Raw genomic sequence first — 24,275 nt, 5'->3', positions numbered from 1 at the left:
CCATAGTGTTCGAGTATCATGCTGACATCAAGTGAGAGAATAATCCTAACTGAGCAATATCATCTACGCCATCTCACTCTGATGATGATACTCACCCTGCTAGCATTAAAAAGATTCATACAACCCCTCTATCACATATATTCGCAATAATAATAATAATACTACAAAGCACATCCTCTCCCAAGTACAAAGCCTAGATTAAACAAGATGTGAACATTCATGCCTCCCATTCTGTTTACCTATATCTGTGTTCACAACGTCGAGATAACAACATCAAATCGCCATGGCGATATCACACATTTGTGCCTGGCACATAATAAAAAATATTTCAAAAATATTTTCTTTCTCCCCTCCTCTATATCAAACCGGTCTCGACATCTTCATCCTTGATTCTCATCCTCAACCCTCCTTTTCTCAGACATTTTATCACGTATTCGAGCTACCCCCTGATTCAAACGTACAAGCCAATCCTCGATAGTCAAATACAAAATGGACGGCAGCATGCCTCCAGGAAATCATGAGCCCGATGATTTTCCCGTAAGTCAATCCCCTCTCTGTGTATACAGAACAAGAACTGTCTCTCCTTGTCCCAAGGTCTAGCTTGTATCAAGGAATCAAATCAGCCAGCCTATAAGGAAATTTGATAATTGACTCATTCTTCTTTTGAAACTGCTTAGATGACCGACGCTGGCAATGAAGCTGGCGGCATGTTCGACTCCATGCTGGCGGAAATAGACACAGATTGGGGCAACACCCACTCACAAGACCCATTCATGTTCCAAACTGAGAACGAACAAGACAACTACATCAACCCTGCACATTTTGCCGAGGCTTTGGGCTTGCCTGACATTTACAGTGCTAGTCTAGCTACCTCTGGAGCTCGTCAAGAGGATCAGATAATTAATCCTTTCGCCATTACTTCGTCTCCTATTTACCCAACTGAACCAGTTGTCGTCTCGACTCCTAGTCGTCAGCAAGCAAGTAGTTCCGCTCCTTTATTGAACTCTTCTCCCCTATCTGCAACTTTGTCCACTCCAACACATAGAGATAGGGGTCATTACGGTTCAGCACGCCGTCGTTCAGCTGCTTCAAATAACTTGCAGACAATTGCACCGAGTCTTGGACAAGAAGCTGCGCGGGCCGACCCTGGATACACATTTGAGCCGATTCCTGAACATCAGCAGGGCATTGTAAGCCCGGGATTTTTCAATGAAAATACTCCTGGGTTTCTGCCTAGAGGAGTACAACTGGAGTCTCAGAACGCTAATTATGACAACTATTTTCACGCTCTTGGAGATCAGGGCTCTTCTAGTTTCGCCGCTTACCTCGATGCGTTTGAGGGTGCTGTTGGTGGATACGATAGCCAGGAAACGGAGCCTGATACCACCCAAGCTGAAGCTGAGATGGCACGGATTCAGAATGCAGTAAGTCATTCTAAATCATAAATGAGTGGGAATTGAGAGGACTGCCAGCTGATATTCACCCTTATAGCTTCAATATCTCACTCAGTTCCCTGTCCTCCCTGGCGTTACTCCCACATATACGAATGACAACGCTGCTCTAAATGCTGTACGTCACTCCATCTTGAGTGATGAGTAACAAGTGAAAGAGTTGTTAACTAACTATGACTGTGATTGCTTTAGCCTCCAAGCTACAATCCTTATGGTGTCCAAGCAGGTTCGAACGGGAGCACCGATCCAAATGCTGTACGTCACTCCTTATTGAGCGATGCTGAATGATAAGTGAGGAACTTGTCAGCTAATTATGATGTGATTGTTTAGTTTCCAACTTACGTCCCTGCTCCCATCGTGGCTCCCACAGCAGTTCCTACGGCAGCCCCTATTGCCGCCCCTGTCCAAGCAAATGCGAACTGGAGTACTGCTCGGAATACTGTAAGAAGCCCTCCCATACTCTATCAATAGCTGACTGAAGCTAGCGTTTATGCTTTTTCTAATGCACACATGGCTAATCATCATATTTCTGTGTGAAATAGGTTGCACCTTGGGTGAGATATTGACCGGCCTGACGAAATCGAGAATACAGCGTGTCTAACCATTGTGCGTCCTCAAAACAGGTGGCCGGACTGAATATTCCAGGTGATGTTGTGAGTTACTTCCCCAATCTCGATATCTTTTGTGAGAAAAACTTTGGTCATTTCGCTAATTATGTCTTTTTAATTCAGGATCCCGAGCGCAGAGCCAAGATGCTAGAAGTACGTACCTGAAATTACATACAGCATTTTCTATGATTTGGGTTATCTAACTGTTCTTCTTCTTATGATAAAGATTGCCAGTGTTGCTCATATGGTAAGTCAGGCCACATGGGATATGAAGATTAATGTCAAATTCAACTAACATCATATGCAGTTGCTTACGCGTCAGGATACGGTGAGACCATCTACCAGCTGTTTCTTTCTTTATCGTTTATTGATCGAGGATATACTGACATTATTCATATCTACAGCTCCGTGGTGCCCATAAAGCTGTGAGATTCCCCAGTAGACGAGTCCACCACATCCCCCCCTCTTTTTTCTTTCGTTTTTTGAGAGATATACGACAAATCTGATCGGAGTTGATGCTAACGCCGAACCGTACAATTCAGAAACTCATACAGGCTGGGAGAGCCGCTGATGTGAGTATTTCCAGAATCATACTAAACAGGATGACTACTTTGTCAATATTATTACAACTCTGTATACTGACAGATCCGCTATTAGGAAGATATGAGACAGAAGGCAGCTGTATGATCCCCATCCTTTAACTATTCATAACCCCTTATCGAGATATATGCTAAGATGCAAAATCTGATTGCTGACGGATTGACAAATGATTCTATAGAAACGTGCAAGAAAGGAAGTCAGTGAACCATTCTTCATCATGGGATCGCTCAGTTCAAGCAAGCGCTAACGATGTCCGACAGAATGCGAAGAAGACCCAAGCTCCTGCTGTTGTAAGTGATATATCGAGAATCTTAGATGAATGGATTGTACTTACTTTGAGTTAGCCAGCATCTAGAAACCAGCCAGAATATATTAACCAACCAGCATCTACAAACCCTACCAGCAGAGCTCGTGGCAGACAAGCATCCAACACGGTCAATCCTACCATAGAACAACGCGTTGCACAGTTCTGGAGAGGTCGTCGTGATAGATTCGGTAATGTAAGTAATTGGCTTTCTTTAAATATGGAGGCTTCGTTTAGGAACCATGCATACTAATGTTGCCGGATTTCAACAGGAACTTCAAGCCGTGAGACTCAGCCCTCTCCCCATACATCATACGCTTTTCTAACATCTTTTCCCAGTCATTCTTATGTCACGGTAGTATGATTCAGTTTGAGCCAGGCGCTGGACGTTGGAGTACCTCAGCTGCGCAGACTAGATCAAACCGATACAGCGAGAAGCTTCCAGTGAGTTTCTTCCTCTCAGTCCCCAATTATCGATGTGCAACTAAAGCCTGTATATTTCTGAATGAACTAACTGTGAATTCTCAATTTATAGGAAGAGCACCCCAGGCTTTCGGAAGATACCCCTGAACAGGAACAACCTCATTCTGAGCTCATGTTGGTCAGCGTGATCATGACGGAGAATAATTTCGATCGACCTGTGCACTCAGGACAAGTCGTCGTTATGTCCTACAATCTAAAAACACACTGGTCTAAGAGAATCAACGTATGGGCATGGAATCGATATCCCATGGCACGATGCATGGACGAAATAGCCATCGTCATCACGCCGTTTCATATCATCTTTGGACGGGTCCCGCGCACAACCAATGATGCAATCTTGCAATCTGACTGGAGATGTATCGTGGGTCTCATAGATCGAACACTCAGGATTCCCGTCTTTGGCGCCGAGGAGAAAACCTGGGCGTTCATGTACCGCCTTGTACCATGCACCATCGAAGATCAGGGAAAAACGGCCACAAGTTATCCTGAGGCGAGTGAATCGGGTATGCAGTTGATGGATCAATTGGGGTCCGATATCGTGTACAATAAGAGATTGCGCCAGATTCCTTACTACATTCCTCCAGTTGGCGACTTCGTGACAAGATATGAATTTTGCATTCGAGTTGGCCATTTCGGCAAGGCAGGTCAACATGACCGTCCGCATGTTGAAATCACCGACCTTGCGGGACGACGTGTTATCGATGATTGAATTCGATAATAATTTCCTGGTCTTGGGAAGCACAAGACGCGTCCACCCGAACAGACTTTGTCGAGCAAATTGATGTTGAATCAACCTGATCGAATGTCTTTCCACCATTCTCTACCCTATCCACGAGCACCCACAATAACCACCAAAAGGAAAGAAAAAAAGTTGATAACAAAAAATTTACCAAAAAAGGATGTTCACTTTTTCCAATTCCAAAGTCTTGCTATGATTCCTTTTGTTGGGTGAATGGTTCTGGTTATCTTTCTTTGGTCTTGTTGGAGTATAGTTGCTAGCCCTAATCGACAGATCAGTCAGCTGGATGCCCTGTTCGGGTTTTTACAATGGATTTCAATTCTGGTGCTTAACCTATGTATACTCTAAATTCAGTAATGGCGTAGAATCCAGATCTCTTTGTTCCTCCATCCCCTGATGGGCGTTGTAGTACTACTGGAGGATCTCCTGTGGAAAGGTTTTGATCAGTAGAAAGTCAATTATTGACATTGAGAGGAAAGCAAATGAGAAAGTAATGAATCTTTACAAATAGCCATTTGCCTTTCTACACCATCAGATATTTTGTGAATGTGATGCTTATGCTTTTAGCCATTTAACTAGGTGCCTAGGTACTTTGCATACATATATGGTCACTGGGAAGTCCCTCAGGGAAGGGTTACATCTCTCAACCAGAGTCATGTATAAAAAAGGCTCAATTCGCGAAGTCTATTGCTTACAAAAGCCCATATCCCACAAGCGCATGACTAAAAAGTTACCTCCTATTCCAGGCAAAATGTGGATAGCCTTAGCTTTGGTTCTAATCTCGATTCCCTCTCTCTTCCGTCAGCATACACATCACGTAGGGCTAACTCCGCGAATAACATTCCATCAAACGCCAACGACAATCACGATGATGAACAGGACAGTCTTCTAAATCTCAATGGGACCGCAAATTCTGCTGGGCCTCAAACACCACATGACTATTATGACTCTGATCCCCAAGAATATCTATTTTGCGATCTTGAGAGATCCAGGGCCAGCGTCCACAGAGACACTATGCTCTCTAAGATTGTGCCCTCTCCCAGTGAGCCCATTGATCTCGATAGCGAAACTATGCTGATCACCTCATTATCAGGCTCCAACAACAGCAACTGCACAGTCAAGTTTCACGTTTCTCCCCTACGCGGAGAACAGGATGTTGTACCGCTCTATACTGCAGACGGGGTCCTAGCTGCACGAATTTGGGACAATAACAAGCATCCATTGAAGATACAATCACTAAACTGTTAACCCTGGGGGATAACGTATGCAACCAAAAGTGAACTATACCGATCTCAACCATCTCCAATTCGAGCATACTTCATCACAACAAACAACGACCCGGCCGTCATCCAAGGGTCCAGGATCCCCAACGGGGTTCCTTGAAACACCTATACGGTGTTTTCCGGACGATTTTGTTCAGCGCGTCTTGTATTCGAGAAGTATTTCGAAATGAAATGAGAGGATTGGAACAATACTGAGTTACTTGGTTGTATAACTGGGCGGTTTAGGAAGGAGAAATGCAATCTGAATGGGAAATGGGAGCTGCTGATTACCTGCCCTCGGCTGGGTCAAGGTGTTGAAGGGGATATTTTTGTTAGGGATAAAGGATGAGGGTGGCTGGAATCAGCATGTAATGTTAGATGAGGTAGATGAAATGGTTGAATGAAATTCTCCCGGTTATGTTTCTAGCATTAATATGGACTTTGGATAATTGTATTTTTGTACTACCGCAAACCTACATCATAACTGCCATGCCAATAAGAGATAGCAATCCAACATTACAAGCCTCAGTGACTCCCTTGACTTTTGTTGCGGCGCCTGTTTTCACAGGACCGGTCAATATTGTTCCTGTAGTGGTAGTCGTACCTGAGGCACCCTTGGTCGCAGTTCCTGTAGCACCATTGCCTGCACTTCCAGTCGCAGGTGCAGCGGTACCAGTGACGGTGCTACCGCCAACATCCCTTGCATTATACGGCGCAGCAGTAACAGTAAACGTCTGACTTGCAAGCGTCCAGGTAATAGTCTCACCAGCTGGCGGCGAGGTAAGAGACGAAGGTCCTGCTGTTGTCGATAGCGCGTTTGTGCCCGCAGCAGGAAGAGCGGTAGGATCAAGGAAAGTGCCATTATCAGCAGAGTAGATGCCGTACTGCGCGCAGATTTCCGATGTCAACCCTGCGCAAGAGCCAGAGAATTTTTCGAAGTTGGCGGCTTGGCTGTCGAATGCTGAATATCCAAGCCCATCGGGAGAAGTGCCGGGACATATTCCATAGAAACTATGCAAAGTTAGCGGGCTCCATTACCTAGACCATGTCCAGTATCTTGAATCAATATCCCGACTTACGCGGACACGGCGGCACTCCAACCGCAACACTCGCAGGTGAAAATATCATTGGAGATACCATTGACATATTTTGAGCATGTGGATCCGGCGGCATTTACATTAGCAGTGACATTGTTCAAGACTTCTCCCAGATTGCATGAGCAACCGCCAGGTGCGTTATCAGGAGCCGGGTAGTAAGGAATCTTGGCGCTCGCGGTCTGTTCCGAGAGGTATTCGGAGACTAGAAATTGATATTCACAGGAGTAGATCTGGTTCGTCACGATTTAGCACTCTCTTGTTTATTATTTGTCGATTTCAGGGGGGATTGCCATACCTTGTTCCAGCATGATGTCTGATAACAAAGCATCTGATCAACCCATTGTGTCCATTGACAAGCAATAACTACCTCGTTATTGCCGCCTGCTACAGACATGCAAGATTCATATTTCGTCTCCGCCGTGTTAAGACATGTACTCATCCCTGAGGAATCAACACATCCCGTAGCAGTGATTGTGGTAGCATTGGCCGCAAATGCAGATCGAGAAAAGAGAGCCAAAGTGGCAGTTAATCCGAGCGCCGTTCTTGAAATCATTTTGTAAGGCAGTGGTTATGCAACAATGACTAGACAATTTATTTTGGAGCAATGATAGCAGGACAGACAGAAAAACAAAATGCAGGACAGAAATAGAGTTAGGAGGTCGATGCTGACTTAAAAAGAAAAAAAAGTAACCTAACCACCACCTCCAACTAAGCCTTTTGGATAAGGTGAGCCATGCCCAATAGGTCGTAGGGAGACATGACAAGCTCAACAACGTGGCTCCATGGCGTGCGGTGAGGCTGAACTGAGTGAACTCCACGAAAAAGCCTCAAAAAGGAGGGAAACAATGCACACAAAGACGTCTCAGCCCCATCTCGTGTTATGGAGACGATTCAAGTTAGACTTGTCACACTGTTTCTGACACGACGAGGCGGATTCGATCAAATTGGCATGAAAGCATTGTGGAGATTACGGTAGCTGTCGAGAGTCGAATGAATCGAGATCTAGTTAGAAGGGTTGGGTTAATAAGCACTGCCAAGTATGTACAGAGTGGTTTAAGCACCACCCTAAAATATTAGATCGTTCCGGTCATTGCCGGATCGTTATAAGGCTTCTTTTTGGCATTTGAGTACCTGGGTAAACAGCCAATCGCAAGTGAGAGATGGGGAAATATCAAGATCCTTAAAACTATTTCAGGGTTAGATCTTGATTAGGGCTTGCACTAAATTAGGAAAGTCGCTAAATCTTTCTAGATCGGGACTAAGCTTAGTGTTCGCTGTTGCATCATCCCTGTTGGTCTCACAGAGGTTTAGCGAGATGAGATTTGGAAAGGAAGAACTGTTGATCGGTGCTATTAATGGATAATATTATAGCTATATACGCAAGAAGTGGGAAGATTTTCATAAGAAACATTGGACATGACACTGATGATTTGAATCCAAATCGAAGACATCGAAGAGAATTACATCACAGTGATAACTGATACAACCAAAGCTGAGAATATCAGCCATCCAGAGGCCTGAACCGTTATGCCACTTCCCAAGGGCACAGACGAACTTGCAGCTGGTACGCCCGAAGACGTTGAATTTGAAGAAGTCGACTTTTCCGTCGATGATGAAAGAAAAGGAGAAGACGAAAAACCACACAACCCAGACCCATTCAGATTAAAGGTCGGGTAATAAACTCGTGGCTGCCCATGACCCATAGGAACCGTGATTGTTCCATTCTCACCAGCGATAACAGTACTATCACACAGAGTCACTTCTGTCAAATTCGTTCCCGAATCCGCAACTCCAGGTACCTGCAGCGTATAGTCGCCGCCTTGCAACCCCTGATTAGAGAGAACGGCAACAATCTGCGCTCCGTTGGGACCCTTGCGAGTGGCATATGTAGATCCGTCAGTGTAGAGGATTGAGCTCCAGTTCGTTACGTAATGGTCATCGATGGAGATGGCGTGGTTGCGTAGTTTGTTTAATGTTGCTGTTAGGTTGTATAGCTCGGTGGAAGTGTCGTACTGAGTAGGCCATAGAGCTTGTCGGTTGTATGGGGAGTAGTTGCCGGGAAGATGTTGCTCTTGTCCGTAGTACATCTTGGGGATTCCGTCACTGAGAATGGTGAATGCAAGTGCGTTTTTTGCCAACTAAGAGTGTCAGAATAAGGCAACGGATACTAAGATGTTAGAAGTGGTACTCACAGCCATATCCTGAGTCAACGACGCAAATCGAGGATTGTCTTGATTCTCAATGAAATTGGCCAGATACTGAGGTGAATGACAAGCCTGACGCATTGCTCCTACCATGGCAACAAGATCTGCCATCTTGCCCGCTGTGAAAGCTTCGATGATCTTCCCATACAACGCATAATTCTCCAGCCCAGAGGTAAGACTTTGATACCCACACAGAAACTTGGCGTCACCATCATACACCTCGCCCATTGCATAGACACCAGCACTCTCGATGAAATTGTGAAAGAAACTCGACTCGATCTGTTTTGCTCCATCTATCCTGATACCATCAATATCATATGTGCCCACCAGATCAGCAATCCATTGATCCAGTGTGGAAGCAATAGTTGGCTCTGTCGTCTTGATTCGCGGCGTAGCAACGCCCTCATACCCAAGCCAACAGTGCGTAGATTCTGTTGCATTTGACCAGTCGAGAATTGGACAGTAAGAAGTGAAGTCGGAAGATTGATTAAATGGCGCAAACGCAGAATAGTCAATAATTGTAGTATTATCGGCAGTCATATTGGTTTGGCCAATGCTATATGCAAGCTCATTTGCCACTACATCCACCATCAGGTACATGTCACGTTTGTGTAGTTCTGAAACCAGGTGCTTCAAATCATCGGCTGTACCGAAATGAGCATTGAGTCCATAGAGGTTCTGGGGCCAGTAGCCATGAAACGCTTCTCCGTAAATTGTTTCTTCAGGCAAGTTCTCCTGAATAGGCGAGATTTGTACTGCTGTGAACCCCAAGTCTTGGATATAGTCTAGCTTGCTCATAAGCCCGGACCAGGTGCCGCCGCAGTATTTCGTGATGTTGCAATCGTCAGTGGAATCAACTAAGCGCGCATAGCGGTCCGTGATGACTTGATAGATAGACCTCTTGGCCCAGTCATCGGCAGATGCAGCATCGGCACTGGCAGCAAATGCCAATGCGGTTGCAATTATTGCTGTCGACCTCATTGTGGGTTATGGGGTTGACGGAAAAGACTGGAAGACAAAATGATAATGCGTAGGGAATGGACTAGAGCATGATATTGCCCTTGAAAGGATTGTAGTGAGTGTAGTTGCGAGAAAAGAGCGTCGGCAGTTGGTCTAGATCAGGATGGCAATCAAAAGTCAAAGCACAACATAGTGGAAGCCCTAATCTCACATGGGAGAGCCCCCCTTCTTATGTATCCCCAGGCCATGGTGTTGAGTAATCCCATTCATACAAGGCTAGACAACGAATCCTGTTCCTGTAGTGTAATAATTCTACTGGTCTCTCCGATTGGTTTACCATTATAAGTATGATGCGGGGGAGTGTCTGTTCCTAGCCTTAAGGTAAAACATAGTAGTACCGGCGGAAAATTCGTTTCGGATCATAAGTTTACATGAAATCCCTTGCAGATCTATGTAGGTCTGAAAGTGGTAACTTGATACTTGATTTCCGAGGATTTCTTGGATGGAAACCTTCTTTATGATCGAATTATAAAGGCTATGTAATCTCCAAAACCTTGTGCTTCAATGTCAAAATTCCCAGATGAGTCGAAGTTTTTTGACCAATACCACTCAATCCGGTTAGTTAGGGAAGCATAGGTGTATGGCCCCTAGCAGAAACAACGAAATGGTGCTTGACCTACATGCACCTTGTTGAGCTATCCTTGACTTCGTTGGATAGCCATAGTTCCTGTGAGTGTAACGCCCGGTTATATATACCACTTTGCCAGATATCCCAAGATAATGCTTTCTCAGAAAACGTGACATCTATTTCTGTTTTTCTTCGCTTGTTGTACTTCCCAACGTTTGAAAATGACAAGACCTCACAGTATCCTCTGTGGTTCGGCAAGTCGGCGACTATTAAATTCGACAACTCCTTGCGTCCTTGGTGCGACAGAAATTGGTCTAGGCCTTCGTGGTCATAAATGTCCCCATCAGAATTCGCACCTTTAATAAGCCATTTTATTTTTGACTGTAATCCGTATTACGTACGTAGTTGAAGGTCTGCATTGTACCAGGGCTTATGTACCACGGTGTGTCAGCTCTGTTCCAGGTGAAGGTCTCCGAATGATCTAGACGGCATTTCTGTGCAGGTAGGGGTCTAACAGCTCGATAAACGTCACGTGCTTGAATTTCGGTAGGCGTGGTTCTCGATGCTGTGACTCGAACTGTATTCGAGTTGTTTTTTCAGGATTATCGGCTCGCCGTTCATGAATGACTTGTGGGAATTCGTTCTCCGTGTCTAGATTCGTAGTGCATTTCGGACCGGGTCCTTTGACCGTCGGAGTGGTGGAATACATGACCAAGAAAGATGAGTGACGGTCAGCGTTGCCGGAGAGGAAAAGCATCTTCTGAGGATTAGAAGTGGTCAAGGGCCCGGCGCAACTATCCTCGAACAAACAAAGATCGCCCGAATTGGAAGGAGTGAACAAAGGATGCACGTGATTGAGAGTCGTCATGTTTCCTCTTTCGTCTGTAAGGAAAAAATTGACTATTTCTCACCTGGAGATCGTGGGATTGACTATATACATTATTTTTGACGAAGACATCCAAAATGCTGACCGCACCAGACGAGAAGACATCGGAAAAGGCGATTAGATCGCGACCTTGAGGGCCTGGGGCACCGCACAAAAATGGTGGGAATTGGAGAAGGCGCGAACGGCACTTTGTTGCTGATTTGTTATTTGGACTGACAACGCTCGTCTCTCCTCATCTCTTCCTCTTCCACCCGTCCTAATACCCAACCGCTTACCACTCTAGCCGCTTTTTGAATCCATATCAACATGTCTCTAGAGGAATTCCTCGATTATGCACACCAAGAAGCCATCCAGCTCTTCCCCTTCCTGGACATCCCATGGGGTGCATACTTTGAGCTCACTCGCATCAGTCACCCCGATGAAGCCATAATGGCCGTTCTACTCTACAGCGTTGGTCTGGTATTTTCTGCGACGCTTCTATTACCTATGCTACAACCCAAGGAGTTGCTGCGGCTAGTTTCTCGATCCGTTCTTTGGGTATACTATATGCGACACGCCCTCTGTGCCTTCAAAGACGCCGTCGACTATGAGTTTGACCGACGTGTTCGACGCCGCCAGTCGCGTCCCGTTGCGCGCTGGGCTCTTACACCAGAAGAGGCCTTCAATTTCAGCAGTATTTTGCTGCATATTGGGACTTTGGGTCTTTTCTTCCTTCCTAGTGAGTCGCATGGGCTTGGGGTTATTGTTATTCTGGTTATGATGTTATACCCATTCGGCAAACGATTCACGTTTTTCCCACAATTCATCATGGGATTTGGCTTCACACTGAGTGTCTTCATGTCTGGAAAAGTCATCGGTGTCGATCTCTCACCAGGATCGGAAGATTTCTGGTCTGCGCTTTATCTCGGTATAGTCTGCATGCTCCTTGCCACGATCGCCAATGTGGTCTACACCTACCAAGATATGCGAGACGATGCCCAAGCCGGAGGGAAATCTATGGCTTTGATGATGTCTAATCGGCCAAAGATATGGTTATGGGCGATGACTGCTGTGGTCGAGGTTCTACTGTGGAAGATTGGAAATTTGAGTGACTATTCTATCCTTTACAACATCATTACTTGTGGCGGTTCATCGTTTGCGCTCTCAGCACTGGTGGCGCTTGTCGATTTGAGGGTTGCTGCGGATTACGAATGGTGGTTTAGACGTGGTATGATAGGGAGTGTTTTCTTTATTATTTGGGGTCTATACATGGAGTATGTCATACGACTATACGTATTCTCTTAGGCAGGAATGCACGATGGCTAGTACATATCTTTAGACTATTCTTCAACTATCATCACTATGAATGGTGTTCACCAACATCATAAACCTTGAAGTTCGTTCCAGATTAATATTTTACATCCTGTTCAGTGTACAGCCTACCCTCCCTCTCAGCCATGTTTCTGGCACGCTTAATACGATGCACATCCCTCTCCAAGTCCCGAGTGAGATAACCAAGAAAGGCAATTGAATAAGAAACAACCCCACAAAGCACCCACACAAACAGCACAAGACACTCTGTACCTATCAGCCGCGTATTTAGACCTAAAAATCTGCGGCCCAATAACACCACCGAGTTGTCCAACCCCAGACTGCAAGCTCATTGCGAAAGCCGTCCCCGTTGTCCCCTTGAGCGAAGAAGTCCTCCATGCCCAAAACGGAATTGCCAGACACGCCGACAACATGGTCCCCAGCACACAGGCAGCATATATCGCCCCTCGGGTCCTAGTAGCCAAAAATATGGCGAAAGTGATAATCTCCAACGCGACAATGACGAGCGTCAAAACGGGACGTGGTAACCACGCTCGTTTGAATACATACGCCGCAACAACAATCGCAATGATCCCCGCTGCCGAGGGTGGGATAACGAGTAACTGATTCCGCGGTAGTCCCACAAATCCGAGATTCGTGATGATTGTTGGTAAGAACCAGGTTAGACCGAACCCTCCTATATTCATACATACTTGAGCGAGCATAAAGGACCAGAGCCGAACATCCCTAATTGTGTCGATGGCTTTACGCCACGAGAATAAAGAATCGTCTGTGCGAGGCGTGTTGTCGGCAAGTCGTTTTTCGATGAATTCTTGTTCGCGCGGTGTAAGCCACTGAGCGGATCGGGGAGAGCGTGGATAATCTGGGTAGACTGTGAAGACAATTCCCGCAAAGGCCATGGTTGCTATGCCTTCGATTAAAAAAACCCTATCATAGCCATCATTAAAAATCTCTCAGGAAATCCCAGTTTGAGAGGGGATATTAACCATTGCCACGAACTCAACCCCTGCCTCCCATCCAGATACGAAACCCCGTACACCAACAATGATCCAAGCACACTCGCCCGATTAAAAATCCCAAACAACTACATAACCGGCTTCCCCATTTCATCGGACCGATACCAACTACAGAAATGCGTAATAATGGCGGGGAACATGCCTGCCTCAGCCAACCCTAGAAAGAATCGTGCAAGCATAGAGACCTTCTTTGTCTTTGACGGTGGCGTGGCAGGCTAGCACAAAGCCCCAGATAAAGCAAACACAGGTTTGGAAGAGGCGGGGTTTCATCCATTTGAGCAGAAGGTTGCTGGGGAGTTCGAAGATGATGTATGATATCTGTGGGATAAGTTAGAGGTCTGTGGAAACAAAGGACGTGGTGGCTTGTGTGGCATTACGCACGTGGTATATGGATTGAACCCAGTTATATTGATCAGAAGTCCTCTGAAGCTGGGCCAGTATGTTGGTCGGTTTTCCGACTGCTAGGACCTTGACGCTCGATGCATTGTTGACGTCGATCTGTATATCACCTTATTAGAACGTGATATATCAACTTTGATGGTAGATGGTGCGTACCTGTTTAAGCAAATAAATGACCCCAACAATCCGCAGAATCCGATAATCAACTTTGCGGATTATCTTCTTCTGCTCTTCCGGCGTAAATGTGTCCAAAAATGCTGCGCGGCCTAGGGTGGTGGGGACCTCTCTGATATAGGGCTCGTTGTCGGACTTTGAAGCAGCAGATACCTGTTGCTGCTCGATATCTTCTGCCGATGAGGACGGGGAGTCGACAGCAGAGTTGTTTTTAGTGAAGAATGTCATTTTGCCAAATAGTATCCGACAATATTATCATCCATCAAATTCTTCTCGAAAATAAAAGTTTCATTTCTATCAAAGAGTTCAAAAGCGCTCCGTGGGCCCTAAAATCAAGACGTCATTCGCAACCCAACAGATTGTGATCAAGAGGCTTTTCCAAGCGAACGAATTATAAAAACATCCTCTTAAATTTGCCCCAGATTCTGCCAAGATGTCATGTCGCAATAATAACTTTTCTCACGTGTCGAGGTTGGAGATAACAATCACACAGAAAAAAAGTGATGCTGACTCGTAACGGTGCCCTGATTCATGATATTATCAAGTATGATTGGGAAGCCTCGGATTTTATTTCTAATATTCTGAAGCTCATGGAAGATAAATCGTGGCGGTTTACACCATCGACGCGCGATATGGTATGCTCACTTTAGCACCTGCGGAGTTTAGGGCTTTCTGGAGCGGGGCAACGGGCCGAGTTACGAGTCAAGTTGCCTGATTAGGAAGTTTCGGGATTCCGGCGTGGTAATTTTGATCGAGGCTATCGATAGGGAGATGCGCGATGATGAGTATGGCGTGAAATATGAGTTGGTTTGACTGACTGATAACATTGTGAAGAAGACAGTTACAGTTTTCTACCATTAAATTGAACAATAATAATCTTTTACATTTTTTTCGAGCAAAATGCCGCTTCAGCTCGCCATCGTCGGCGCAGGTGTCGGCGGTCTCACACTTGCGATAGCTCTAAAACAGAACCCTAATCTCTCAGTACAACTCTACGAGCGCGCAAGCGAACTCAAAGAAATAGGAGCCCTCGTGGGCGTCGGGCCAAATGCTCTTCGAACGCTCGAGAAATTAGGTGTTGAGGAAGCATTGACGGATGAAGTAGGATGGCGAAATCCCAATGGTATTCCCATGATATTCAGGTATGGCTCTTTGCACCTTGTGTTTTTGTTTTTACGTGCTAACGGGGATGGGCATAGGCATTGGAAGACGGGAGAGCTTTTAAGCAAAGACGAGTATCACAACGCCACCAACCGCCGTCATCATTATGCGCGTATGCATCACGCGAAGTTACAGAAGGCTATGTTGAGTAAGTTGAATGGTGAAGTTCCTATTCATCTAGGTAAGAAGGTTTCAACCGTTACGGTGGTGAGAGAAAGGGGTGTGACTGTGACGTTTGAACATGGAACGACGATTTCGACGGATGTAGTGATAGGGGCTGATGGAATCAAGTTGGTAAGTGTATTCCATTGGTAGAATTTGAGCTTGCTGCTTATAAGATTATAGCGAGTAAGGAGATCATTTGTTCCGGACCACAAGCTGAATCGGCTCGGTGATGTGGTCCTTCGAACTACGTTTGACTACTACGTGATTGCAGATATCAAGGAGATACCCCAGAATTCTTCTCATTTCGTAAGCTGTAATCTCCATAAAATACGATAATGATCGAGACTGACTTGGAAAGTCCGGACCACAAGGATTCTTCTTTGGCACACGCATGGGCTCCAATGGCTTCGGCGTAACATGCTCCTTCGCCGTCGACCCCGAGTCTAAAACTGAACCCTTCCACGAACAAGTCTGGAACGCACCGGCAGACGTATCAACAATCCAAGAGAAATGCAAAGACTGGAGACTACAGATGTCGAAGTACGTCGATACGTCAATATTGCCAGCGACGCACTTGAGCATTGGAGTTTCCATGATCGCGTTACCTTGGTGGGTGATGCTGTGCATACGCATGGTGGTGCATGGGCCGCTGGTGTTGGATTGGCGATCGATGATGCGTATGCTCTCAGTCGTGCGTTTGAGACTGTCTTACCTCCATCGTTACCGCAGGAGGCAGTAACTGCAGTTCAGATAGGGTGAGTTTTCGCCTTATATGTAGCCACGCGCCGACCACATGTTGAAAGAGTTTTATCAAAAGTACACAAAGGTCGAGAAAAGATTGCCTTGCTGTGTCGAAGAGCATCTAATGGTTTAGGTGGCGAGTCGGATGAAGATTTCAGCCAGCGAATGAGGAGCCGTGGGGATCTGGTTTGGGTGAATGAGCATGATGTGGAGGCTGCGTTTCAGAAGGCGCTGGATAGGAGTAGGCTAAGACAAAGCTTTGGAGAACTGATAGCTACTACTCGACTTTCATAGAACTAAGTGTTTTTCGCAAGTAGTTCTCGTATAGAATAGATTAGGGTTATGAAATCAATGGGTTCTTACGGTTGCTTTGTTATTCAACAGAGGCATTGAGTCAAGGATTTGTATTTGTTGAATTTTTAAGTTGATGCATCTACTCATATTAGTGAGCCACCATGGTGGCTGCTCGCCATGATAGTGTGGATGTCGTGATTAGACGCAATCATGCCGGATGCTGATGTATCTAGGCTGCGCGGACACAAGATGGACAAACAACATCGGTTCATATTCTCAACTCTGTCGCTCGATATTCAAGATGGAAAGAGAGAGAAAAAAATTATGGAGAAAATGATATGGGCTACCACCCTCTGAGACAGATTAACTATATTTAAAATGTCGAAGTCACTTCCGACCAGCGATGGGTCCTTTCTACGGTTCCGCGTCGCAAAGAGCCGACGACAACCGCCCACAACTCCACCGGGGAGTCTAGCCCCGAGAAAGAGACTACGACTAGACACAGAAGTGGGTGACCCGGTGGCTGGAACTGGTCCCGAAACAAGTAAGAACAGTAACAATCTTTGACGTTTAAGGCTGTTAACTGAACGAAGATCTTGATGTCGCCGGCATCGACACCGCCAGAGAGACATCTACGTCAACAAATGCGCAAGCTCATTCAGCCTGCAAAAGGTGCAGGCATATGAAAAGAAAATGCTGTAGAACATTACCCGAATGTACGCCATGCGTGGCTGCCGGTTACATATGTTCATGGCCGCCGGAACGAGATCAATCGGCGGAGATTCGAGAACTACGAAAGGAAGTAGAAGTGTTGTCTCGGTATGTGCAAGGTTACATATCGGATCAACAGCGGAGGCAGATAGCAGAAAGAGATCAATCAACGAACGATGGGATCATATTGTCACCCTTCGTACCCGTGAATGGGGTCATTGATGTGTCTCAGCATACGAAATTCAGTCTACCCGCTATAAAGAACCTCTTTCCAGGAGTTGATGAAGAATGTCTACCAAGAATCATGCTTCCGGAGAGTCCATCAGATCCCAGTGTCACCGTCAGAGAAACGACTTCATCAACAAACAATCAACAACCTGTCCGGCCAGCTCTGAGGAAAGTCCCGCTTGAAGTAGATCTCAGAGTGTTCATAAAAGGATATTTCGATCATGTACACAAATCATCTCCTTTTTTGAACAAAATCAAGACCATGGAAGAAGTCGACATAGTACTAAGGCAGATGCGAAACACTAACGGTCGTCATGTTTCGACTAAATTATACATGTTAGCAGCCATTGGTGGTGCAGCCCTAAAGCACGCCAACAAGATTCGGACGGAGATCGCGGCAAAACTGGTCGTGCCGTACCAGAGCATAATTTGCGAATGTATTGAGATGGAAAACGTCTGTTCAATTGAGATCCTCTTGTTGCTGGCTTTGTACTCCCTCTACGACCCCGACGGGCTGAATCCTTGGGTCTTGACGGGTATATTTGGCAGACAAATCATATCTCTAGGTCTGCATCGAAGAATTCTTCGTCCAGAGAAGAGTGGGCCTTACTGCAGAGGACACAGAGCTCCGTGCTCGTCTTTTTTGGAGCAGTTTTGAGCTCGATAGAGTTGTTGCGTCTTCCTATGGGTTACCTGTGGCTATCAACGATGCGAACATTGATTTGCCCTTGCCCGGCGTCACGTTGGAAGAATTCGCTGCCTCGGATCTGCGATATTACAGGGAGACGCTACAAGTATCTAGGAGTGTGGTGGCACTTCGAGATTTGGAGGGCCGAATCCTCCAACGGATTCATTTATCCAACTCAGCCTCGGATACCGCCCTGAGCAGATCAGATTGCGATATCATCATCAAAGATCTACGCCTGCAGATCGATAATTGGTACGCACAGGGATGCCTCATATCTCATAGCGATAATGACAAGGCCCCGCTACACAACACTATCCCCTGGCTCAATGTGAACTACTACAGCTCGCTCATCTTGCTTTATACGCCCTCTCAATTCAACTCTAAACTTTCACGTAAACAGCTCGTCAATCTCAGGCGCACAATCCAGCAGTATATTCGCTGCGCTTTGGTACTTCTGGAGCAAGGCCATTTGTCATTCAACCGCGTCACAGTTGGCCGATTACTAGTCATTGCGGCCATAATGCTGTTTTGTTTCCGGCGGCAAAGGGGCGTGATTCCGGAAGACGACTTTAAGACTACGGAAGAAGTGTCCATGTGCATTCGGATACTAGATGCGTTCCCATCAAATTGGATATTTGCGCAGCGGGTAGCGATTATCTTTTGGAGACTACACAAAATATCTTCTGATAGGGAGATGCACCATCGTCGCTCACTACAAGGCTCTATTCAGTCTTCGACTTCCTCGTCGGGCCCCGATAACATTCTATCGCCGGCTTCAACTCTTCCTTCGGATCATCAATCACCGACTCTCTCGCCTCTCTCAACACGAATGAGAAATAATCCCCAATCCGTTCCTCCTGGTTACTGTATAAAAGCCCTGACTAATGATGTGTCAATATTGATATCTGATACTTTTGGTCCGTCAAGTGCATTTAACAGGATTATTGATCAGATTGATGATAATGAGCCATTCGCTGAAGAGTATCGATGGGATAGTAGTGCACATAGTGTTCGTTCAAGGATGTATGAGTCTTATGAACACCTAAATTAGTCACTCCATGATCCATCGAGAGGCGGAGAACAAAGCAACTTGATGAACTTCTTGACGAGTGACCCATCACGCAATCCAATTCTTACCAAAATAGGAAATTCCTGAATGCTCATATCGGACAGTTGTCCGTAGCACTGTGAATTCCTCATCTTTCCAGAAGCGAGTCGACGAGATAGAACAACATGTGACTATCATTTGAAGACTTAATATAGTATACGTTGACTTGCTTTTGGCTCAAATTAGACTCTTATTTCACGCAAGCACGGAATTTTTTCCTGTTATTGAGTGAATAAACGTACCTGACATCTCTGCTCAAGCACTATCTCATTAGCAGTCACTCCTCTTGAGAGCATTGCCGTTGTGTAAAAACATTTGAATCTGGAGTAGAAATGACACCTGGACGGACGTATTGATGATGCCCTCGGCACAGCTGGTACATCAGGCTCGGAAAATGCCGCAAATCGTGAAGAAAGACCAGCCAGCATCACCACTCTACAAACCGAGACAGAGACCATATGATCCGCATTCCCCAGTTAAAGTAAGCTTACCACTTCTCTCCTGATAAGTCTGTGGAATATGTATGACAGGAGCACTAACAACACCTACAGCTGATAATAGTCGGAGCTGGAATTGGCGGCATTGCTGCTTCGATATTGATTTCGAATAAGGTTCCGAATCTGGAATATGTCGTTTATGAGAAGACCGATGCTGTGGTGAGCACAGCACGAGTATTGATACGAACGTGGAGCTAACTAGTATTTAGGGAGGCACCTGGACGCAAAACCGTTATCCCGGTGTAAGGTGCGACGTCCCTTCACATATCTATCGTATGTTTTCGAGCATGGAAAGAGTCGGAAAAATAATTGCTAATATAATTAGAATTAACCTTTGCACCCAATCCTCGCTGGTCTGAGTACTACGCTCCCGGCGCAGAAATACGTTGATACTATGAAGACGTTGTCGAAAAATATGGCGTCAAACCCAATCTGCGTCTCCAACATCAAGTGACGCGCGCGACATGGATTGACGAGATTTCCCAATGGTCAGTAGAAATATTGAACTTGATTACCGGGAAAACATTCACCGAAATAGCACATTTCGTCGTTTCTGCAGCTGGCCGATTGAATGTTCCCAAGATGCCAGACGACAAACAAATCCCTGGTATAAGAACAGAATTCAAGGGCCATTACCGCCATACAGCAGATTGGGATACGAACTATGACTGGAAAGGTAAACGAATCGCCATTATTGGCAATGGCGCTAGTGGGCAACAATTGTTATCGAATATGGTCAAAGATGCGGGACATGTTGATCACTACGTCCGTTCCAAACAGTGGATTCTACCGGCATTCTCAACAAATCTGCCCACTGCAACGGCAGATGCGCCTGGTGGATACCTATTTTCGGAAGACGAGAAGACGAAATTTGAGCTGGATGACGAGGCATATTTGGCTTTTAGGCAAGAGCTTGAGAGTAACCTCCATGGAGGACTGACACATTTCCTCAAGGGGAGCCCTGAAAATGAGAGTCTACGAGAGCAGTGTACAGAAACAATGCTTAGAAGGCTAAATGGCGATAAGGAATGGTTTGAGAGACTTAAACCGGATTATGCACCAGGCTGTAAGAGGTTGACGCCCTCGCCTGGATATTTAGAGGCAGTCATCAGTCCTAAAGTGGAATACATTGATCAGCCCATTGTGGGTGCCACCGGCAACGGATTGGTTACGGCGGATGGTACAGTACGAGAAGTGGATGCAATTATCGCCGCGACGGGATTTCAAAATGGCTTCTTGCCTTGGTTTCCAACCATTGGCAAAAATGGAGTTGATCTAAGAGAACGGTGGGCGTCTGATGGGCATATTGGGTACCCAGAGACATATTTTGGGGTTATGGCTCCAGATATGCCGAATTATTTCGCCGTGATGCAGGTTTGTCTCACTCCATATAAACGCCCTCCTGACCATTAAGTGTCTTCAATATGGACTTAATTCTATCACAGGCACAAACATACGCAGTAGGCGGCACCGTCCCCCTCCAATGTGAAACGTCCGCAACCTATATCGCCAAAGTAATACGCAAAGTGCAAAGCCAGGGATACCGTGCCATATACCCATCGCACGAAGCCACAGCCGACTTCAACGAAATAGTTGGCAACTTCTTCGACCACAAAGTTTTGAGTGATACCTGCACCAGTTGGCTCAAAGCAGAGAAAGGCAAATCACATATACTGGTCTGGTGGCCTGGAACAGGCCATCACCGGTTCGCTATTAGTAGAGATCTGAGATGGGAAGATTTTGTGTTTGAGCGGTCGCGAGAGGCGCGGAGGAACCGGTTTGAGTATTTTGGGGATGGGTATACGGTGAAAGAGAAGAAGGGTGGTGTGGAGAATATTACGAGTTATTTGAAGGCGGTTGGGAAGGTGGATTTGGCGACACTACATGAGGCTTGGAATGAGTGATATAGTAGTATTCTAAACTTTCAGTCAAAGAAGCTCAGAGCTTCTTTTCATCACGAATATACGGACAGTATTCGGGAATATAGACATAGAATTTGACGTACCGGTATGGCGTTGACATGGCTTCTACCCCCTTTCCTTCCGAGGTAGCATAGACACTGGCCGGCATGACCGGGAGGGTCTATTGCCTCAGAGAGAAACGTGACAAAACCAAACATCGAAGATCGACATTATATAAGCCATTCGCCTGTTAACTAACTAACTAGTTAACTACAGTAACTATTCTCCTTGTGTATGGTGGAAACCTCGGGGTATCCACATCAAATGTCTGGAACGGAGTGTCGGTTCTTTTTCTGGTAGGTCGATCATCGCCTTGATGGCCGTCGTTATTGCCACCAGATCTCGTGACTTATTGATCTCATTCGAATAATAATACTACACCAAACTACCGCTTCAGATATCTTATATTGAAAAAAAAAAAGTAACGATCTTTCGAGGTCATTTTCCCCCTTTCGATACGTAATAAATTCCCATCGCGTTATGGCGTGAGGCCGTGTGCTGATGTTGTGACTCCATTTTCTCCATCTGGGCTATGAAAAGTTTTCACATACGTATAATCAAGTCCATTGACCGTCCTTTATCATATCAGAATTTTCTCGAAATTGAGCCTCCTACAACGACGCTCCAATTGACCAACATGGAGGGTTCCCATCAAAAGATGCCTTCTGAAATCGAGGAGAAGCATGTATACAATAAAAGCAAGGGGCTACCCATCTCGAAAGAAGGGCTCGCCGTCAATGTGGGCGGCCGGGGAGCCACCCAACGTCGCCTCCAAGACTACCAAGTCTCCATGATCGGATTATGTGGCGGTATAGGCACCGGGCTTTTCGTGGGAACCGGTATGGCTTATGCCAAAGCCGGTCCGGCTGGGTTGCTGCTTGCGTTTATTGTTGTTGGAATAGTTCTCTGGTGTGTTATGCAGAGCATTGCAGAGCTTGCTACGTTGTTGCCTTCTGCTGGAACGTTCCCGCATTGGGCGACGCGGTTTATTGATCAGGCTGTTGGGTTTTCGTTGGCTCTTTCGTATGGGTATTGTTATTCAATTGCGATTGCTTCTGAGGCGTCTGCTTCTGCTGTGGTGGTCTCGTACTGGACAGATTTGTCGCCTACTGTGGTCATTACGGTAGGTCTGGTATTGATTCTGGCCATTAATCTCTCCAATGTGAAATTCTATGGTGATGTCGAGGTCATCAGCGGTTCAATCAAGGTTCTCTGTTTCCTTGGGCTTGTCATCGTCTCCATTGTTATCACAACTGGAGGTGGACCGAACCATCAAGTTACCGGATTCCGCTACTGGCACGATCCCGGCGCATGGACGAATTATAACGGTATCACTGGTCCGACTGGCCACTTTCTAGGATTTTTGTCGTCCTTTGTCAATGCATCATTCAGTTTCATTGGTGTTGAGACCGTAGTCATCGCGGCCGCCGAAGCCATCAACCCGCACAAGTCAATCCCAAAAGCAGCTCAGCGAGTGGTATATCGTATTGGGTTCTTCTACGTACTTGGCGCATTGTTGATCGGAATGATTGTCAGCCCAGAGAACCCGAATCTTACTTCTGGTACCGGGAACGCAAACAGTTCTCCCTGGGTCATTGCTATCAAAGAGGCTGGCATCCATGCCCTTCCATCTGTTGTAAACGCTTGCATCCTCGTGTCTGCCTGGTCGGCGGGAAATTCTTACTGCTGGGTTGCCTCACGAATCATTGTGGCCATGACGACGGATAGGCTCTTGCCGCAGGTATTTGGACGGGTCACCAGGAAGGGAGTTCCATATGTCGCGGTTATTACTGCTTGGCTGTTCGGGCCTTTTGCATATCTCAGTTAGCATATACTTTTCAATAATTTGTATCAGTGATCAATTTACTAATTATTTGATAGGTCTCGGTACCGGCGGCTCCTCGGAAGCATTCACCTGGCTCCTCAATCTCAGCACCGTGCCTGGTCTCATCGCCTGGGCCACACTCTCTTTCTGCTACATCCGTTTTTATGCTGCCCTCAAGGCTCAGGGAATCAGTCGAGACACCCTTCCTTGGAAATCACACTTTCAACCATACGCTGCATGGGTGGGATTTGTTGGTTCAACGATCATTGTGCTCGTGGCCGGATTCCCGGTTTTCTTGAAGGGCAATTGGTCTACATCACGGTTCCTTGCTTCGTATATCGGCATTCCTATCTTCATTGTTCCTATCATTGTGTGGAAGCTGGTTAATCGTACCAAGGTTAGTTCTTTCCCAACTCGATTGACTCTGATCGAATTGTCTTGATACTGACTGGAATTGTAGTTTGCCCGCGCTGCTACCATTGACCTCTACTCAGGCCGTTTGCAGGAGGGAGAAATTACAGAGAATGAAAAGCCAGATACCTGGTGGCAACGTATCTTGGACTGGATATTCTGATCGCGTGAGGTCGTTGAAGCCCCTTGTTTGAACAATATCGGGAGTTATGGGGTTACATACGCGCTATAGTTAGTTAACTATGTTAGTTAACCTAAAGAACAATTCGAATTATTAATCAATCTTTATGTGCCAAGGCTATGCTAATACTGGTAATCTAGCTGGCAGGTGTATTACTTTAAACTTCCTTCCTACAGGCAGGT

At 46.0% G+C, this 24,275-nt stretch overlaps 11 protein-coding genes across 11 annotated transcripts; 7 read left to right on the top strand and 4 right to left on the bottom strand.

Annotated features, from left to right (window-relative positions):
* Positions 1 to 489: 489 nt before the first annotated feature.
* On the top strand, positions 490 to 4,155 carry EYB26_007866 (uncharacterized protein; the record flags this gene model as incomplete). The annotated part of the gene is made up of 18 exons (XM_054267126.1): positions 490 to 537; positions 678 to 1,424; positions 1,492 to 1,569; positions 1,644 to 1,706; positions 1,782 to 1,892; positions 2,075 to 2,104; positions 2,183 to 2,212; positions 2,286 to 2,306; positions 2,367 to 2,387; positions 2,464 to 2,484; positions 2,602 to 2,631; positions 2,717 to 2,740; positions 2,838 to 2,855; positions 2,920 to 2,949; positions 3,004 to 3,159; positions 3,236 to 3,247; positions 3,303 to 3,407; positions 3,499 to 4,155. The coding sequence occupies 18 exons, from the start codon at positions 490 to 492 to the stop codon at positions 4,153 to 4,155; spliced, it is 2,202 nt and encodes a 733-aa protein (XP_054123101.1).
* A 1,765-nt stretch (positions 4,156 to 5,920) lies between these two features.
* EYB26_007865 (uncharacterized protein) lies at positions 5,921 to 7,097 on the bottom strand (the record flags this gene model as incomplete). The annotated part of the gene is made up of 3 exons (XM_054267125.1): positions 5,921 to 6,458; positions 6,527 to 6,774; positions 6,840 to 7,097. 3 exons carry the CDS (start codon positions 7,095 to 7,097, stop codon positions 5,921 to 5,923), a joined length of 1,044 nt encoding a protein of 347 aa, XP_054123100.1.
* Positions 7,098 to 8,004: 907 nt separating this feature from the next.
* Positions 8,005 to 9,729, bottom strand: EYB26_007864 (uncharacterized protein; the record flags this gene model as incomplete). The annotated part of the gene is made up of 2 exons (XM_054267124.1): positions 8,005 to 8,682; positions 8,737 to 9,729. 2 exons carry the CDS (start codon positions 9,727 to 9,729, stop codon positions 8,005 to 8,007), a joined length of 1,671 nt encoding a protein of 556 aa, XP_054123099.1.
* Positions 9,730 to 11,528: 1,799 nt separating this feature from the next.
* Positions 11,529 to 12,506, top strand: EYB26_007863 (uncharacterized protein; the record flags this gene model as incomplete). The annotated part of the gene is made up of 1 exon (XM_054267123.1): positions 11,529 to 12,506. One exon carries the CDS (start codon positions 11,529 to 11,531, stop codon positions 12,504 to 12,506), a length of 978 nt encoding a protein of 325 aa, XP_054123098.1.
* Positions 12,507 to 12,673: 167 nt separating this feature from the next.
* EYB26_007862 (uncharacterized protein) lies at positions 12,674 to 13,432 on the bottom strand (the record flags this gene model as incomplete). Its single annotated transcript, XM_054267122.1, has 2 exons — positions 12,807 to 12,986; positions 13,226 to 13,432. 2 exons carry the CDS (start codon positions 13,430 to 13,432, stop codon positions 12,807 to 12,809), a joined length of 387 nt encoding a protein of 128 aa, XP_054123097.1.
* A 264-nt stretch (positions 13,433 to 13,696) lies between these two features.
* Positions 13,697 to 14,350, bottom strand: EYB26_007861 (uncharacterized protein; the record flags this gene model as incomplete). The annotated part of the gene is made up of 3 exons (XM_054267121.1): positions 13,697 to 13,867; positions 13,931 to 14,047; positions 14,105 to 14,350. 3 exons carry the CDS (start codon positions 14,348 to 14,350, stop codon positions 13,697 to 13,699), a joined length of 534 nt encoding a protein of 177 aa, XP_054123096.1.
* A 672-nt stretch (positions 14,351 to 15,022) lies between these two features.
* Positions 15,023 to 16,207, top strand: EYB26_007860 (uncharacterized protein; the record flags this gene model as incomplete). The annotated part of the gene is made up of 5 exons (XM_054267120.1): positions 15,023 to 15,264; positions 15,322 to 15,577; positions 15,629 to 15,754; positions 15,807 to 15,988; positions 16,036 to 16,207. The coding sequence occupies 5 exons, from the start codon at positions 15,023 to 15,025 to the stop codon at positions 16,205 to 16,207; spliced, it is 978 nt and encodes a 325-aa protein (XP_054123095.1).
* A 654-nt stretch (positions 16,208 to 16,861) lies between these two features.
* EYB26_007859 (uncharacterized protein) lies at positions 16,862 to 19,161 on the top strand (the record flags this gene model as incomplete). The annotated part of the gene is made up of 3 exons (XM_054267119.1): positions 16,862 to 17,027; positions 17,077 to 17,958; positions 18,047 to 19,161. 3 exons carry the CDS (start codon positions 16,862 to 16,864, stop codon positions 19,159 to 19,161), a joined length of 2,163 nt encoding a protein of 720 aa, XP_054123094.1.
* A 451-nt stretch (positions 19,162 to 19,612) lies between these two features.
* On the top strand, positions 19,613 to 20,105 carry EYB26_007858 (uncharacterized protein; the record flags this gene model as incomplete). The annotated part of the gene is made up of 4 exons (XM_054267118.1): positions 19,613 to 19,699; positions 19,770 to 19,874; positions 19,925 to 19,988; positions 20,041 to 20,105. The coding sequence occupies 4 exons, from the start codon at positions 19,613 to 19,615 to the stop codon at positions 20,103 to 20,105; spliced, it is 321 nt and encodes a 106-aa protein (XP_054123093.1).
* A 192-nt stretch (positions 20,106 to 20,297) lies between these two features.
* Positions 20,298 to 21,619, top strand: EYB26_007857 (uncharacterized protein; the record flags this gene model as incomplete). Its single annotated transcript, XM_054267117.1, has 2 exons — positions 20,298 to 21,089; positions 21,161 to 21,619. 2 exons carry the CDS (start codon positions 20,298 to 20,300, stop codon positions 21,617 to 21,619), a joined length of 1,251 nt encoding a protein of 416 aa, XP_054123092.1.
* A 694-nt stretch (positions 21,620 to 22,313) lies between these two features.
* Positions 22,314 to 24,075, top strand: EYB26_007856 (uncharacterized protein; the record flags this gene model as incomplete). The annotated part of the gene is made up of 3 exons (XM_054267116.1): positions 22,314 to 23,499; positions 23,558 to 23,898; positions 23,962 to 24,075. 3 exons carry the CDS (start codon positions 22,314 to 22,316, stop codon positions 24,073 to 24,075), a joined length of 1,641 nt encoding a protein of 546 aa, XP_054123091.1.
* Positions 24,076 to 24,275: the final 200 nt, after the last annotated feature.

Source organism: Talaromyces marneffei, chromosome 6, assembly GCF_009556855.1.
Source record: "Talaromyces marneffei chromosome 6, complete sequence".
Taxonomy (NCBI): domain Eukaryota; kingdom Fungi; phylum Ascomycota; class Eurotiomycetes; order Eurotiales; family Trichocomaceae; genus Talaromyces; species Talaromyces marneffei.
This window is presented reverse-complemented; position numbering and strand designations above follow the sequence as displayed.